The sequence below is a fragment of the Astatotilapia calliptera genome, chromosome 1 (genome assembly GCF_964374335.1).
Source record: "Astatotilapia calliptera chromosome 1, fAstCal68.1, whole genome shotgun sequence".
Lineage (NCBI taxonomy): Eukaryota > Metazoa > Chordata > Actinopteri > Cichliformes > Cichlidae > Astatotilapia > Astatotilapia calliptera.
The window spans coordinates 22,874,200-22,891,760 of NC_137422.1; the positions used below are offsets into that span (position 1 = coordinate 22,874,200).

At 40.2% G+C, this 17,561-nt stretch overlaps 1 protein-coding gene across 1 annotated transcript; it reads right to left on the bottom strand.

Annotated features, from left to right (window-relative positions):
* Positions 1–2,574: 2,574 nt before the first annotated feature.
* On the bottom strand, positions 2,575–17,287 carry crispld2 (cysteine-rich secretory protein LCCL domain containing 2). The gene is made up of 15 exons (XM_026168529.2): positions 17,151–17,287; positions 14,547–14,905; positions 13,020–13,138; positions 11,106–11,238; positions 9,763–9,878; positions 9,265–9,365; positions 9,000–9,182; positions 8,856–8,916; positions 8,675–8,741; positions 8,199–8,329; positions 8,032–8,075; positions 7,839–7,911; positions 7,058–7,133; positions 5,774–5,904; positions 2,575–4,021 (listed from the first exon to the last, which is right to left on the bottom strand). Exons 2-15 carry the CDS (start codon positions 14,814–14,816, stop codon positions 3,970–3,972), a joined length of 1,557 nt encoding a protein of 518 aa, XP_026024314.1. The 5' UTR covers positions 14,817–14,905; positions 17,151–17,287; the 3' UTR covers positions 2,575–3,969.
* Between the last annotated feature and the right edge of the window lie 274 nt (positions 17,288–17,561).

Consider the following 17,561-nt stretch of genomic DNA (forward strand, 5'->3'; position numbering starts at 1 on the left):
AATTGCAAATGAAAGCACAAAGCAGTTCTCTCTGTGTTTCAGACTTCAGCAGCACCTACTGTATGAGTGCTACATGTCAGACAGCATTTCATGCAAAGCTGAGTCAAAGCTTTGTCAAAAACACAAAAGTCAGCTTACTGTATGATTTAAAAATCATCAGAATTAATAAACAATCATGAATGTCTGTCGTTGTGACAGCGCATCCATGACATTTAAACAGTAACAATCCCAAAAGCACAAATGCTGCTGCTTCAGAAAAAGGGAAAAAGGATTATCTGTGTCAGCAGAATTCATTTTATAGGCATCGATAAACGTAGCAGTCTCAATCAAAAATGGTAAATGGTCTGTATTTATATAGCGCTTTACTAGTCCCTAAGGACCCCAAAGCGCTTTACATATCCAGTCATCCACCCATTCACACACAGGTGATGGCAAGCTACATTGTAGCCACAGCCACCCTGGGGCGCACTGACAGAGGCGAGGCTGCCGGACACTGGCGCCACCGGGACCTCTGACCACCACCAGTAGGCAACAGGTGAAGTGTCTTGCCCAAGGACACAACGACCGAGACTGTCCAAGCCGGGGCTCGAACCAGCAACCTTCCGATTACAAGGCGAACTCCCAACTCTTGAGCCACGAAAATGTTTACAGTGTCAGTAAATTGATAAATCAGTGTAAAGTTCTGCATAGGTTACATGTCTCTAATGTAAAACTTGAAACACTGTTTTACACGAGTGAGGCAGATGCTCACTGTCGCCGGCTATTTTGGCCCTCTTTTTTCAAAACACTCTTAAAAGCTTTTTAAAAACTCTTGGATTTATAGTCCTTGACCTCTTTTTTTAAGTGTCTGAAGAATTTAGATGTTTCACCAGTTGGGAAAATAATATTATTGCTGCTGTGTCACATGTAGCCCAAAGACGTAGCTTATTTCTAAGGAGATAGTCGAAACTCTGTTTTTTTTTTTGTTTGTTTTCTTTCTTTCAGTGGTCCACTCTATTTACTCTCTACACTTTCTGTGTAGAGTTTGCATGTTCTCCCCATGTCTGCGTGACTTCTCTCTGGGAACTCTGGCTTCCTTCCACAGTCCAAAGACATGCAGTTAGTGGGTTAGGTTAACTGGTGACTTTAAATTGCCCCTAGCTGTGAAAGGTGGTCTGTCTCTTTGTCTTGACCCTGTGACAGATTGGCGACCTATCCAGGGTGTACCCCACTTCTTGTCTTATGGAAGACTCAAGATTTAAACTGGAGCTTAAAATGATGATACTGATGCTGATAAAGTTTACTAGAGTCGGTTAGTTACAAAATCGCAACACAAGAGAAGATGCCAGTAGAGGCAGAAAGTAATGTGCACTGTTTGTACATCTGTACGAGGAAAATAGAGTGTATTTGTGAGTTTTAACCCTTCAGGGGTCTTAATGTCTGCGGCAACAAACAAATGAGATTCTTCTGCTTTTACCCTAGGAATCCTTTGTGATGCAACAAAACAGCCTGTTTGCAAAGTACTTCTTGAGCACAAGAAAACATAAAGTTGGTCTGAAACCAGGAATCTTTTTTCCTTAGCAGACAGGGGATTTACTGGGTGAGTACAAATCTTTATCTCCATTGACAATGGGAGTAAAACAGTCATCACACAAGCCAGTTGCAGCTGTTTATCAGTAGGATAGTCAGGGTCCTGTCCAACGAGGGCTTAACTGAAACTGAACATCTGCCTCTCATATAACCCCTGGGCTTATGAGGAGTTATTATTGTTTACAAGATTGTTTTTTCCCTCTTTCTCCATTCAGCCACCTTTACCCCAATCATAAATAACACATGACCTTTGGCCTTGATTTTTTAATTGGAATTACAGGATGATGATATTATAGTCATGCAGACAAACTTCTTTCTTTCTTTCTTCTTTCCTGTATTATTAAGACCCTATTGGCAGATTATGTGTAAGTCCGTGAGAAGTGATCCCTATTTGTGTTGCTCAGCTCCGCCCATTATGCTTGTGCCCACAAGAAGCAGAGCCAGGTTGTGAACATGGTCAGTTATATTTTTCCAAAGATAATGGACAAATCCTGGGTGGCCTGGATCTAAATTTCATTCATAATTCATGTCACACAGATTTTAGTCCAACATTGAGGCCAAAGTACATTTAATACAGTTACAAGATCTTATTAAAATACATTTTTTTGCAATCTGCACAGGCATTGGTTTCAACCACGTTACTGTGGACACCAGTTAAAGCCAGACTTGTAACATTTCATGGTCATGAAGTCAGGACCTTATGTAGCTAAGAGTAAGCTAAGGGTTGCTTCACTTTTCTGGATATGGATATTATCCTTTACTTAGTAAAGCGGCTCATTCTTCAAATATTATTGCTCACAAACACACAAAAAAAATCACAAAATAACACCCATGATGCGTAATGATTTCTAAAATATCATATTTGACAAGACTTTTTAATTTAAAAGAAAAAAAGAATTGTGTACACTGGGATTTGTAAGACACTCGATTTTCAAACTGTGCAAAAAGTATAGAAGGCACCCTAAACCTGTATAAACGCAATACATCCAAGACAATTGAAACAAATTCACACAATTACTTAATTTTAATCTTACTGTATAAAGATGATTCAAAAACAAAAATCTTAGTATTTACAGATCCCACAACTTTACAAAACCTTTAGCGTTTTCCACAAAATTCCCACATAGAAAAGATCTAAATACTAAGCACAGCGATAGGACTGAGGTAGGATAAAGAGACAGGAAGTTGGAAAAGAAGAAAACCAGCAGGTAGGTTAAACGGGCTAAATGGGACTATGATGTTGGGTGTGTTTTGCAGGAGGGCAGCACTTCTACACAAAATGGACTTTACATTTATTTCATTCGTTTCTACTGAGTATCATTCCCTCATGTCTGTGCATGTAAAATTATATCACAGAGCTAAATGAAGAGCAAAACTATTAATCAGACCTGACCAAACACAACCGTGCTTTAATCCACTATGGTGAGAGATATTACACTTGTCTCCTGTGTGTTCTGCACAGTGTTAGTGTCAAACCTTCACAACGTGGTCCAGTCTCTGAACAAAAAGCACTCTTTGTACCTGAAACATGCAACACATTCAACGGTCTCACGTGGGAAGGGGGGGAGCATTTTGCATTTTCATGAAATGTATTTATTAGAAACAAAGAAAAGAAGAAAGCACTGAGCAGTTAATAAATATAAATTGGGATGTTACTACTTATTATTATAAGTGCACAAACTGTCTCACCTACACCGGCTCTCCATCCACATGGCAGGCACTGAAGCAACACTAGTCTTCTTAAGGAAAATATTACTTCTCTCCAGCAGTGCCTGCTGCCTTTATACACATTCATTTCGCAGAATATTTGTGCTTCAAAATTTCTGGTCAAAAAAACCCAGCAAAACATCTTTGCTCACACTAAACTTGGACTTCGCTGCTAAGAATTAGAAAAGCAATGATGAAGAAGAGGGCTATATATTTTTTAAATGGCTAGAACTTAAACATGTTATTATTTCTTTAAAAAAAACAAAATATAATATATTCTGTACACAATGATTAAATACAGTGTGATCTGGATACATTCCTGTGTATGAAAAACAAATAACACTTGTAATAAGAACACCAATGTAAACATATTGCTTTTTGTAACACAAGTCTAACTCAAAACTTCCAGCACCAGCTGTTCAATGCATTTTATATAATATAATTTAAAAAAAAATTCTGTATTCACAGATTATGTAAGTCTAAGAAAAGATGAAGGAACATGAAGGACTATCAATGTGTTGGATGAGTGGATGAATTTTACTGTATGACTACTGTTTGTTAACTGAGTGGGGAAAGTTTCTGTCAGTCAGATGGGACAGACAAACAGCCATGGCATCAAAGCTATGGGCACTTTCTTCTCTTCGAGAGCAGCTGAGGTGACTCTGTTGGTCTTCAGGTTACTGAACTTAAGTCTCACTGCCTCACAGTAAAGACTCGGAAGGATCCTCCCTCCATGTTGCTTCTGCTGCAAATGGACATGACAAAAAAGTGTTAATTTTATCACTACACCATGAAAAAGTATGTTCTTTCAAAATTCTGAGAAGCAAATTTCAGAAGCCTGATCAAAGGTGAAGGAGCAAATGTGGAATAATCTTGCTTTCCCGTGAGTTTGTGTGCTCCTTTAAGTCAAATGAGACCCCTCCAGTTCCTCAACCAATCAGAGCCATCAAAAGCACACAGTCATGGTGCACATGATACATTTAGGAGGAAAGGACACATTTGCAGAATCACTCATTGTATTTATATTTCTGTGACTGAATCTTCCAATTACCTCATGTGTTGAACTGGACGGCTGTAATTTGTTCATTAGCGGAAATATCTCAAAGTCTTGCCATGCTACATAATCATGATAGGCCAGTGCAACTGGTATCTAATCACAAATAATTGTCCATATAGGAAAGCACTCTAAGTGGCTGACAGCATTTCCAGCCTCGAGTAATTGGATAGGATGTGATTACTTCACCAGTAATCCAAGCTGCCCACCCTGCCATGATGTTGGCACATGGCACAGACTTTCTCTCAGCCATCTACTGACCTCCTATCCGAATGCCCCGAGTGAAACCTTCACAGCTCTGCATTAGATTTCAGAGAATAAGACTTGGCATGCTTTTGACCATTCAGCACTTTGCACACTCAATTGAAATGCCTGAGTAAAGTAAGCAAAGGTCCCATGTGTGGGCCGTCCACACACCAAACCACACCATTACTCTTACAACCCCATATGCCACTAGAACTGGCCACAAGGGCTTCTTTGCCTGAGCTTAGTCCACTGGAGCCGGCCACAGATGTGAGACTGATTTGAGAAGCATAGTGTGCATGAAGGGAACCCACTACTTGCAGTATTACAGTGCACATAAATCAAGATAGGGTATAGTGAATAAAAGCACTTTTCTCTGGCATATTTTATAGTCTCTTTTACAGCTCCAAGGTGTAATGGTTAACACATTCACCTTAAACACGACAGATCCCCAGTTTGAGACTGGGAGGAGACACAAACCCAGTCTCAAGGGGTCACGAGCTAATGTAATCTCAGGTCTGGTCCTAAACCTGGAGAAATGAAAGAGTTGTATCAGGAAAAGCATCCAGTGTCCATCCATTCGAAATAAGGGAGCAGCTAAAAGTGCCTTGTTCTATTTCAGACTCTCTTGGACAGTTTACTTGTCTAAATTTCAGCAAGCTTCTGGTTTTTATTTCAGTTGCATTTGACTTTTTGGTGACTACACTTTATACAAAATTTGATATAAAACTCCACCTTCGATTAACTTTAATTTGATTTTTATTAAATTAACTCCTCCTAAAAGAGAAATAAAATGTCCCTTTTTGATAAAGCATATAGTTTGAGATGGAACAGGTGTCTCTGAATCCTCCCTTGAGTTACTGATGCTGCTGGGGCTTCCCTTGATCCACTGACCTTTTCTTCTTTACTCATGTGTTTTCCCTCTCTATGTGTTTATACACCATTGCTATATTTCGTTTAATAACTAAACTCTGCCTCTCTCTCCCACGGTGTGCCTTTTTGCTATCCTAACTTCCCCCCTGACCTCCAACTAGTAGTGGCAGATGGCTGCCCCTAACAGAGCCTGGATCTGCTGAAGCGTTCTTCCTGTTAAAAGGAGTTTTTACTCCTCACTGTTGGCAATTGCTTGTTTAAAGGGCTACATTTTAAACATAGTTGTCAGGAATAATAGTAATCTCCAAAATCCCTGTGGAGCAGTACCTTTCAGATTGGATGCCATTTTTCAGAACTCCTGTGTAGCTCTTTCTCTTGTCCAGAGGCAAAACATCAACAAAACCGCCATTGGGTTTGATTACGCCTGCATGGATGGCCGCTTTGCAAATGCTGGAGTTCTGTGAAGAGAAGATATGGTGAACTTGAGAGAGGATTTAAAAAGATGGAAAACCACTTTTTCACTGTGCAAACATTACTTCAGTTTAATAATTGTTTAATACAGCATGAAATATATTTTACAGAAAGACGTCAGCAACCACACACACACACACACACACACACACACACACACACACACACACACACACACACACACACACTCAAGGAGTAGAGTTTGAGCCAGAAGCATGGCTCCAGCAAAACAGACCATGAGCTCTTATCAACAGTTTGGAGTACAATCAATCATTTCTACTCCAAACATAGATCAGACTGTCCATACACCCTACCAGAGATTGTAACCAGACAGTTTATGCCTCATGTTTAACCAACATTCAGCTTATACACCACTGTGGAAACAGATGTGGGTGCCTCAGATTGCAAAGCATTCCTGGGTGCTGGGCATTTGTTATGAGTCAAGTGTGCTTGTTTCAGGACCTCAGAGGACCTGTGATCTGGTTAAGAGTCAGTTTCATCAGTGGTTAAGCTCTTTAAACCCAGCATTGACCTCATGTGAATTCACAGATTAGCAGCTCTAAAATAAACTTCGAAAGTAACATAAAAGCTTTTACATTTTACATCTGATATGTTTAGTCTGAAGGGCACTTTACAGTGTCCTCTCCACTGTAAACATCTTTTTAAGTCACTTCAGAGAGATATTCTAAACCAGTCTTCCTAGGAGTATTTCTTTCTGTGTCTTCTTCAGTGAAAAAGAGGCACTTAGTTTGAGATAATGCTTGAGTGGTAAAGCCCTATAGAGTCAAAGACATTCTCCGGTTTGTCATTTCATTACTCCAATTCTCCATGATCCTATGATTCAGCTGTTGTTCATGGCCATGCAACATAATCACGCAGACATAATCATTCAGACATCTCCCCGTTTTTGCTGAGGAGGCCAAGTTATAATAAACAATCAGCTAATTTTTTTTATTTATTTTTTATTCCTACCATCCTAGCATTATTGGAATAAAAAAATACACTTTAAAAGCACATAAAAGTACACACCAGCAGGTAGGTTGTGTATTAGTTGCACAAACTGAAACACATACGTTTACTTGATTGTGGTTTATTGCCCCTTAATTCAGAAGATACAGATTGGAAGCTAGTGTTACTTACATCTGTGTAAATCTTGTTTCCAATAACAGGCGACCAGTATGAGGGCTGAGCCTTGCAGTTCTCTGGACAGAAGACTCTGAGAAACAAATTGCACTTGAGTATAAATCTGACAGACAAGAGTCATAGAAAGATGTTTTGCTATGGGAGGGTTTCTTCAATAAGTGGTAATATTTTAGCACTTTCATTTAGCATTCCTATATTCTCAGTTAACGGATGTAGTTGGCAAAAAGACAAACATTTACATTTTATTTTCAACTGCATTATATTAAATTCGAAACTATTTATTTGCTATGCATACAGTGCTGTGCAAAAGTCTTGGGCCACCCCTCCCACCCTTCTTCATATTTCGCTTCCAAGGAGCCAGACTTGTTTGTTCTTGTTCTTGATTTTCAGTTATGTCCTTTTACCCGACAATCTTCAGGGGGATATATTTATTGTTTGTTAAACTATTAATGTATGCTGATGAATGAAGGTGCTCGTACCAAATTTTGATTTTGCAGCTCATCAGAATTGTACAAACTCTATTTTAGCCCTTTACACCATGTTTCTATGTATGTTTGCACAAGTTTCAAGAAACTATTTCTCATTTTCCTAGCAAAATATAAAGAAATGTGGGGTGTCTCAGAACCTTTGTACAATAATGTAAATAACTAATACAAACACCAAGTGTCCATTTACTTTAATTTACTTTTTATCTGAGAGGACAAGCATTAAATATGTCATCTACTGTTGTAGTAAAAAGCTGTTTTTGAGTAATCAAATGTTGGATGTGTGGTGACACCTTGGACAGTGTGAGTTTGGTTCTTTGTAAGGGCAGATTTCAGCCACTGTGGTGTAACAATCAGCTGTCATTTCTGTCACAGAGAGAGAGAAAAGAAAATCACTTAAAACTCTAATATATATCTGAAAATAATGCAAATCAGCACACAATCGTGACTCAAAGCTCCTCCGAACAAAAGAAATGCTTCACTTACCTTTCACTCTGGCCACTGTGAAGGCATTTCCAGCTTTATATTTACTGTAAAACACATCAAATTTAGAAACCTGTAAAGTCTTCCGAAACCAAATTATTTCATTGTGTTAGTCACAGAAGCAGGCACATTTGTTTCCTATATGTTCCCTTCAGAGTACATATATCTACCTGAGAGACTCAATGCCATTCTTTGTAGATCTGACAAAGAATGGTAACTTATCCATTCTGGAGATATCGATTAGTCCTCCGTTGTTGTCAATCACACCATGATGGATAGCAGCTCGGCAAATACTTGATTGCTGAAACAATGAAAAACAAACGCTGGGTGAAAATCCTGTAAAAATAGCAAAGCTCTTATTTACAAATCAAATACCAAATCAAAACAGTTCCATAATGCGAGAAAAGAATTTAAAAAATGTGAAAACAACACTCATTAGATTAGGATAAATGATAAAACCGGAATTTTAGGAAAAACCTAAAACTTGGATGTCCTGAAGCCTATTTTACATACAGGATACATATGAGATATTATTTAGTGCCTTATATGTTGTCGTCCAGTGTGAAACCAGACTAAACCACGTTTACGGTCCCATTATAAACTGCTGCATGATGCAGTAAGTTTGCTTCATACAGGACAGACTCACCACATCATAAGTGACAGTTCCCCAAACTTTTCCTTTCTTTTGCACACAGTTAGCAGGACAGTTGTATCTGCAGAGTCAGAAAGCAAGTTGGCCACCACAGTGCATGGATACTGCAAACTGTGTTATCTTATTTGCAAATCTTAAACTAATTTTACATTAAAACACACTGAAATAACCTCACCTGCTGCAGGTTGAGCCACGGCATTTATCTCGCAGTCTTGTCTCACACTTAATATTGTGAGCTGCAAGGGAAAAAAACATATTAAAAAGTGTAAAATATTAAAATTCATGATGATTTTGATAGGTATACAGTTGCTATAGCTACCAAGAAAAGTGCTGCTGGGAGCTTTTGAAGGCGTTGTCCTGGGATTAGTGTTCTTGGGACTGGAGGGTCTGGACACAGGTTTCTTTGGAGCAATAGTTTTAGGTCTGGCAGTGGTACGAGGTGGCAGTGGGACCTGAGGCTTCTCCACCTCATTCATGTCTTCAATCTCTGGCTGCTGAGAGTCTGTAAAAGGACAGATAGGGTTCAGCTTGGTAACCAGTTTAATGTTAAAATGACTGAGGGAAAATCGCGTGGGTTCGCTCACCTTTGTAGCAAAGGTTATTTCTGCATCCTCCTCCATAGCTTGGAGGGCACTGGGAACAAGGTCGGCCATGCTGGTATGGAGCCTCTCCGATCCAGTTGCCCCTGCAGAAATTTTGAACAATGGGCGTCTTGAGTAAGGTGGAAATTAACCATGAGTCAACGTCACTGGGTTCGTGACCTTGTAGCAAAAACACTCCTCTTTGTCTCTAAGGCAATTACATCTCATAGGCTGTCTGGAAAACAAACTCCTACTCTGCTCTTATTTTCTTTCCCCGTACCTCATAATTACTATTTTTACTCTGACTTCTGGAGGAATTTTAATGGCAACAATATGTCATATGAATGCTTTGGACAGCTAGTGTTTCTTATCTACAGTACAACTATATTAACAACTCAAAATGCAGCTTTTGTGAGCCCTGTAAGGAGAAGGTATGTAAACAAGAGCCTGGAGACCAGAGGTGTTAACGATCAGTACAGCATGGAGGAATACTGATCTTACTTTGGGGAATAGTTGCACACAAGGTAAACAGAATTCTCCCATATTTCTCCCCACACGTTCATCCTTGGGCACACGTGCACAGCGCAGCCCACTCGGTTAGTAGTTGCCCACACCAGCTGTAAAAGGGGAGGGGAAAGTAAATGGCAAACATTAGCACGTACAATTTCCGAAAGGACACACAGAAAAGTAAACAGTCGATCTCGTAACCTAGATTTGTTGCCTCTCTTTCCTCACAACCGATAGGTCCACCATCATTCCAGAGGAAGCACCTATTTAGGCAGTTATAACTAATGAGGCCTTTGGGATTTCCAAGACTGCCTGTTCTGTTATTCTTCTTCAGTCACGTGGTCATCACGTGAACCCAGTTTGCCCTCTGTGACACAACCGGGAGTATTTTCATCATCCAGTTAGAAGGAGGAAATGTCAGTTTTTAATATCTTAACTTGGAAAGAAATTCTCCAAGCCCCAGAACTGTCCACAGTAAAATAACGCAGCTCACGAAACGGAAAGCTCCTGCAGTGGTGTTGCAGATGAATGATGTGCCATTTGACAGGGAATACAAGACATCATATTCGAAAGCGTCTCCAAGCTTTCCTCCCAAACGTGCACTCTCCCCCTTCAGGAATGTTCAGTGGAAGCAGTGAGTCAGCTGGTGAGTGCTGGTAATCCAGGATAGTGCGATTAAAATGTGGTTTGACTGCCTGGACTGCACGTGTATCGGCACTTACAGAGAAAAGGTGGTGATGCTCAGACTTGGCATTGCCCACTCTGCAGCATCTTCAAAAGAATCCAGGTCAAACGGTGTGGCATGTCTGGTGGGATGAAAATGACTACCAGATGGCAGCAATCAGGTTTCAGGGAGGAGTCTAAATGTTTCTGTAAACTCATCCCAACATCCACAAAGTAATGTCTGGGGAAGGATGAGGCAGGCTCATTCATTCCTGTTTCTTTTGAGCGTCTTTCTTTCTTTTTTTTTTCTTTTTTTAAAAAAAAAAAAACTTTTTTCTGTCCCTTCTCTTGAATTATTTGCATCAAGTTATCAAACTTTGCAGGTTCTTGTAGTAATTGATCAAGTTAAGAGCAGGTTTATAAGTTACTGCTCAGGGATTTCTTAAAAGAGCAGTCCACCAGCTTAAATTTAAACTGTCAGACTCCCAATGCAGCAGATGGTGCAGTGGAAATTTCATGTATTCTTTTTACTTGTCCAAATATGGTGCCAACATTACCCACATTCTGACTTGACCACCAACACTTAAGTCAGAGATTCAGTTGTGTTATGCTATGCAGAGTTAATTGTGGGCTTCAAACAAAGATGACAAACCTTTTTCTTGTATTTGTCTCACCTGGGTGTAATGAGTGCACATTGGCCCAGAGCAACGTTCTGGACACCAGGGATTGCACTCATGAGGGTAGGGGTAGGTGTAGTCCTTCACTTCATCGTACCAGGATTGGACGTGGGAGGAAGGTGAACGGTATCTGTAGGATACACACACACACACACACACACACACACACACACACACACACACAAACAGACAGTAGGCTCAGTCACAGGGTACCAGGGGCAAAAGGGAAACATCTGGGGTATCTGCCAGGTGCTTTGGCTAGACTTGAGAAACTACATGAACCTGCCTTGCTCTACCCTTGCTCTAACCCTTTTGTCCTCAAATGATGAGTCTGAATATAACCTGGCACACGGAACAGCAGTCTGTTCCCTCCATAACAGAGGGAATCAAATCAAGCTAAAAGACAACAACAAAAAGAATTAGAGCAAAGCTAAACACAGCTTCCCAGTTTAACAAATCAATTCTAGCTCCTATTATAAACATCTCTTTTTACGGTGTTGAAACGTGCAGAGCTTATAAATGGAGAGCAGAGGGGGAGTGAAAAAATGACTCCGCATCAGGGTTTTTTGGCACAGGAAGAAAAGAAGGGAGTAGGAAGGGGGAATGGGTTTGTGAGAATGAGGGCAGATTCCTGGAAGGGCACCTGCTGCGATAGCCATACACTATTAAACACAGAGGCCTACTGTCTGATGTCCACTTGGACACACACACACAACCTCATTCATATCAGACTCCATATGAACAAGGACTAGCAATACCTATGGTTCATGCACTGACACTTTTGTTATAGTTTAAGTAGCTCAAGTACAACATTCATCACTTTTGCTTAGAGTTGATGATAATCTCTTATAAGGACGTTTAGGAGTCACTTGGTACAAAAAAGCTACAAGAAAACTGCCACTCAGTTAAAGTTCAGATTTATAGCCTTCAGAAAAATGATTGCAAATCTGCTTAAAGGAGCAGTGGAAATAAAGTTGCTCTTAATCCATATAGTAGCTGCTCAGATTTTTTATTCTGGGCTAAAAATGGTGGACTGACTGACTAACAATTCCACCGTGCTAGTCCTAGAGCATGTTTAAAACTCCTGTTGATCAAGCAGCCACCTTAAAGGGCTGAGACCCAACTTTAGCTATGAAATTTGAATTCTTACAAACTCATACAAGCCCTTTTTGGTTTAACTTAAAACGAAAACTGCACAGTTGAGAGGAGGAGTGGGATTATAACTCACTTGTTTGGGACTTAATATTAGGGGGCATGGCCATGTTGATTAACAGCCTTACGTCCACTGATTAAAGTCTTTTATCTGTACTTTGCTTAATACAAATTACCCAGCAAACATGGCTGAAAACCAGGTGTTATCCCCTTCATCAAAACTGGTCACAATAAGGTGAATGAACGCATGTAGAACACAAGCCTCCTCACGCTCTTACAAAGTGAGAAATAAAGTTTTGACTATTGCAAAGAAGGAATTCATTGCTTTGTTTTGTTTTTTGAACAGCAATGCAATGTGGTCAGTACATGGTTGTCAACAGATGTCTAGCATCACTAAAAAAAATTTTTTTAGCCATTTACAGTTTTTACATCTAAATTCCAGTTTATTTGTTGTGTAGTGAACTTACCTTATTTTGTTTAATATATACATTATATACACATTTAGATGAACTTTCTCTTGCCAGAAATTCTAACAAGGACGTCCACACATCTCAAATGGACATAAAAAAAACATCCATGACATCAGTTAGATGGTTATTCAACATCAAAGGTGGTCGCATTCCTACAAATGTCTAACAAATAATCTACAAAGTACAGAAGAGGATAAGGTCCAATGATTTTTTTTCTCAGATTTTGAAAAAAAGTCATTTTCCAAAATAAAGCAATAAAATATTCATATTTAATAAGAATGTGTCTCACCTGCCCCAGTGAACTGCCAGGTTTTGTCCAATAGACATGAGCAGGTCCTGAGGTCCATGGTCCCACTGACACTCCTCTGCCCACTGAGTGGCAGATCGCTCCAACTCATCATCCCAAATCTGCATGCATATAAGAAAACAATCATTCATCACCTGCTGTATCAAGTGCAATCCACACTATGCTTTCCTTCCCTCAACCTGCTCTTCTGCTCTTGCACTTCCTTCTCTCCCATTAAGCTGAAACTAAGCCGCACACAAGTACAACAATATCCTTAGATGGTGACATTTGAGCGGAGCTCCTAGCGCCTGGCCTTGGTCCACTACAAATCTCCAGCAATCACAGCTGAATTATCCAAATTTCCTCAGTGGGATTTATTATAGCAGTGGACAAGAGGGTGGAAAACAGAGAAGATACCTGACTCCCACTTTGGAGGGGGCACTGTGAAGTGACTGAACACTCCATACACCATGGCCCCTCAAAGTACATCCCTTCAGTAAATTTCCAGCCTTTTGGTGGTCGCTAACACATGCACACACAGACAGCACTGTAACTCCAAACACCCTTACACTAACACAAACACATCCACTGCCTGTTCGCTGGAATTTGAGAGAGCAAAGACAGTCTGCAGACATTTTCCTTCACAGTGTAACCACACTCCAGAGACACACAGGCCACCACTGCTTCTCTCAACTTTATGGAGCACGTGGTTTTCAATAAGCTTATTTTTGTCTCCACAATAATCCCTCTCCTACTTTATGTATTAATGTGCCATGCGGTCCCTTAAGTTTCCCTTTTCCAGCCTTATTCTCCTTCCTCTTTTAACCAAGCCGCATGTGCTGAGCTGTTTGCAGGTAGGACAGAGTCAGCATTATTATCCTCCCCATAAAAGCGTGGCACAGCAGGCTGGCAGTAGTTCAACATCTTGACTACATGTTTCCAGCAGAGAGAAACGATTGTTTTTATTACGGCAACACCACTTTTTGTACGTCAACTAAAACCCTGATTACCAACCTCATTGGTGCTGCTGACAGATGAAAATTACCTGAGAAGCTGCTATGTTTATATATCATTATATATATTATATATAATCCTGTGTTCATATCATTTGAGTATATATATCATATATATGATGATACATGGTAAAAGATCTGCTTCTCTTACTATGGCTCTTTGTGATGTCACTTAGAGGAGATATTCCTTATATCGTGATCTCAGGCACAACCTGACTGTGAGCACAGAAGCCCCGCCCACCTACTGTTCAACTCCTGTGTTTGCAAGGTAAAGCCAAAAACATGAAGGTTGGCATAAAGAGAAGCTTGTTTCACACAGTGATTAAACTGATGAGCTGAAGAAGGTTCAATATAAGGTAAATAAATGTAAGACTGAACTGTGAATTCTGCAAAACCACTCAAGTAAAGCAAATTAAAAAATCAAGTGCAAGAAATAAGTATAACAGTTTTTTTCCAGGGTAAAGTAAAAGGTTAGCTTTATCTGCATGATAATACTGAAATAGGTCAATAATCTTACCATGTATTCCATGTTTGAAGCAGTGGGGTAAACCCCACCCCTCAGCTTGTTGTGCAGCTGCAGGATCTCCTCACGGTCTGACCAGAGGATGGCTCGGCGGGTCCTGTTACCAGCTGTGTTGCTGGTGCCTTTCTGCTCTGCTTCCTCCTCATAGCGGCTCAGTAGCTTCCTGAGCTCACTGGAGTCTGGCAGGAAGAGGGAAGCCGAGTCTCTGATGCACAACAGCACGAGGACGAGGACAAGGGGCCAGGTCACTGTAGCGCAGGTCATCCTGACACTTGAGCTGCGTAGTTTATACTTTAGGACTAGACAGCAGCTTGTGGATATAGAGAGGCTCCTTTCACAGTTCCAGATAAAATCTGCAGGGTGGAAATGACGATTCAATGATGGTTTCCTTCCTCTGTGATTCAAGAAAATGACCAGATTACAAAATATGGGCACACACACTTCCCACACTTAACTAATATAGGAGGCACTTCTTCTAATAAAGTTGCAAAATAAATGCACACACCTAGAAACGACTGCACAGCAAGACTCTTCTTTAATATCTGTCTCTCCTTCAGGTTGTTTTTAGTTGATAACTCTTCAATATTCCCTTTGCATTGCTATGTGTTATAACTCCTACTGATGAAGAGTGTTTGGTGATGGGGAGGAGCAGTAAAATAAAATTTCCTAACTCAAAGGTGGACTTTTTTTTCTCTGCAGTTCTGCTTTGTGTAAGTTCGGCTTTTGGCCATCTTATGACTGTTTTACTATTTGGGCCAATAGACTCTGATGCAATCCAAAATAACTGCCCTGCAATAACAACATTTCTTTGAGAAGCTTCTGAATGCTTGGTTTTATTTAGGCCAAAGCATAAAAGAAATACTTCAATGTTCATTTTTTTGAGGTTATGAAGGTGTTTTTGTTTATTTGCAGTGCCATAAAATATACTGAAAGGTGTATGAAACAGATATTGGCCACAGAGTTCAATCAACCACTCTCATATAGCATGAACAAAATTATAATCATAAACTTCCATTAGATTTATCTGATAAATTGCTGATTATTTGAGGCATTTTGTTTCCTTTTCAGACACTGTGAAGTGTACATGATCAGCTTGTAACATATTGTGACATTAAATGCTTAAATGATCATTTTTAGTGGCCTCAGTCTTAATGTACAAGGATCTGTCTTATTCATAAAAACCTCAATTATTTGACCATAAACATTAATATGACATAAAGTGTCCCTAATAAATTAGTTTTATATTCATGACTAAAAATGTATGAAAAAGTCTGTGTACATAACCCACCTGGACCTAGTGCACCTTAATTATATACAACATCCATCCTGTATCACTCCAGTTATTTTAGCCAAGCCAAGCAGCACAGTGAGATCTGCTGAGGGGGACCTGAGTTCAAGCTGACAACTTCTCACTCAGCTCTCATTAGGCAAAACACTGCATTCCTCACACATATTAGGAAGGTTCATAATATTGTGTAACTGACTCTTTACCTGACCTCGCTCCGAAAGGCAACAAGGTGGAGGCAAGACGTCCAAAACTAAAGCTAAACCAAATATCCCTAAGTCATAAACTTCTAGAAAGAGAGAAGAGCAGTCAGTCAGGGTGATCAGAGAAGAAAGGAAAAATAAACCAGCTTGCACTGGTTGCTCTTATCCTTGAATCCCTTCACCTCTTTCCCTTTGGCTGGAGATGCAGCCTGAGGTCTGGCATCGGCTCTGTGTCAACATGCTGTGCCAGCTCAGGGAACTGTGAGCCAACAGGCAGCCCAGCCGCCACACCCTTCTTCTTTCCCTGTGCCCCGTCTTCACACTGAACCTCTACCAGCTTCTCTGTCTGGGCCCTTCTCAAGGCTCTCATGAATTCGATACCAGAGTGACAGACAGAGGAGAAAACCTGAACGCACGTACGTATCGACATCTCGTCTATGTAAACTTGACTCCTTTTTCAACTTCTGGAGCTCCTATCTGATCCAAAGACGGACTGACCTCATCTCCAGCTCACCACGAGGCTGAATGTAAACAAAAACACATGCCATAATGTAGATTCTATCATTTATATAACTTTTTGCAGTCACTTGAAATTTTTGTAATTTGCAATTACTTTTTTAAATTTCATTTTATTGTTTTGGGGGTTTGGGCTTTTTTTTTTCTTCTTCTTCTTCTTCAGAAACCTTAAAGGTCATCATTAAGTAAGTTATTTCTTCTGTTATATCCTGGTCCCAGAATTCTAAAATATAGGCTTCCATAAATGAAATATAATCTTTTGATCATATCGATAACCTCCAAATACACTTAAAATGCTTTGCTCATAAGGTTACTTCCTGCACATAGGGTTTCCATCATGCTACGGCACTTTCCGGGCTGCAGACACTGAAGACCGGTGTCTTGCTAACATCAGAGTTACAATGTGTCAGAAGTTTATATCGCGATGTGAGTGCATGAATAAATCTGCAGCAAATCTCACCAGGTGGGCAGTTCTGCCTTTCCTGCTGTTGCAGAGAATGTGCATTATAAAGTACGGGTTGTTTCGGAGAAAGAAAGAAAGAAAGAAAGAAAGAAAGAAAGAAAGAAAGAAAGAAAGAAAGAAAGCGTGCTCACCTCTCTGTTTCTTTGTTAGTATCCAGTAGATTGAGTATTTTCGGTGCAGCTTCCTCTGAGCGCCGGAAAGCTGTTAATTCTCTTATGAGAGGAGCAGGCTGCTGCTATTGGTGGTGTTCCCGGGGAACATAGAGACTGTGTAACTCCTGAGAACTCTGAGAGCCTTATATAGAGAAGGAGACCCCTTAGGACCAGAGGAAAAAATTAGTGTCTCTCCCCACTCGCCAGCTTCCCTTAAGCAGACTATGTTCTTGGCACACAGAGCGCACAGTGCGCAGACTAATGTCAGGAGGACATTTACAAATATTGTAAATCAGCGGTCTGTCAAAACAGCCAGCGGCAGGCGGTGGGATTATAATGAGTCATTTACGTTTGGCTTAGATAAGAAAAAACGCTTCAGAAGAAACAAGC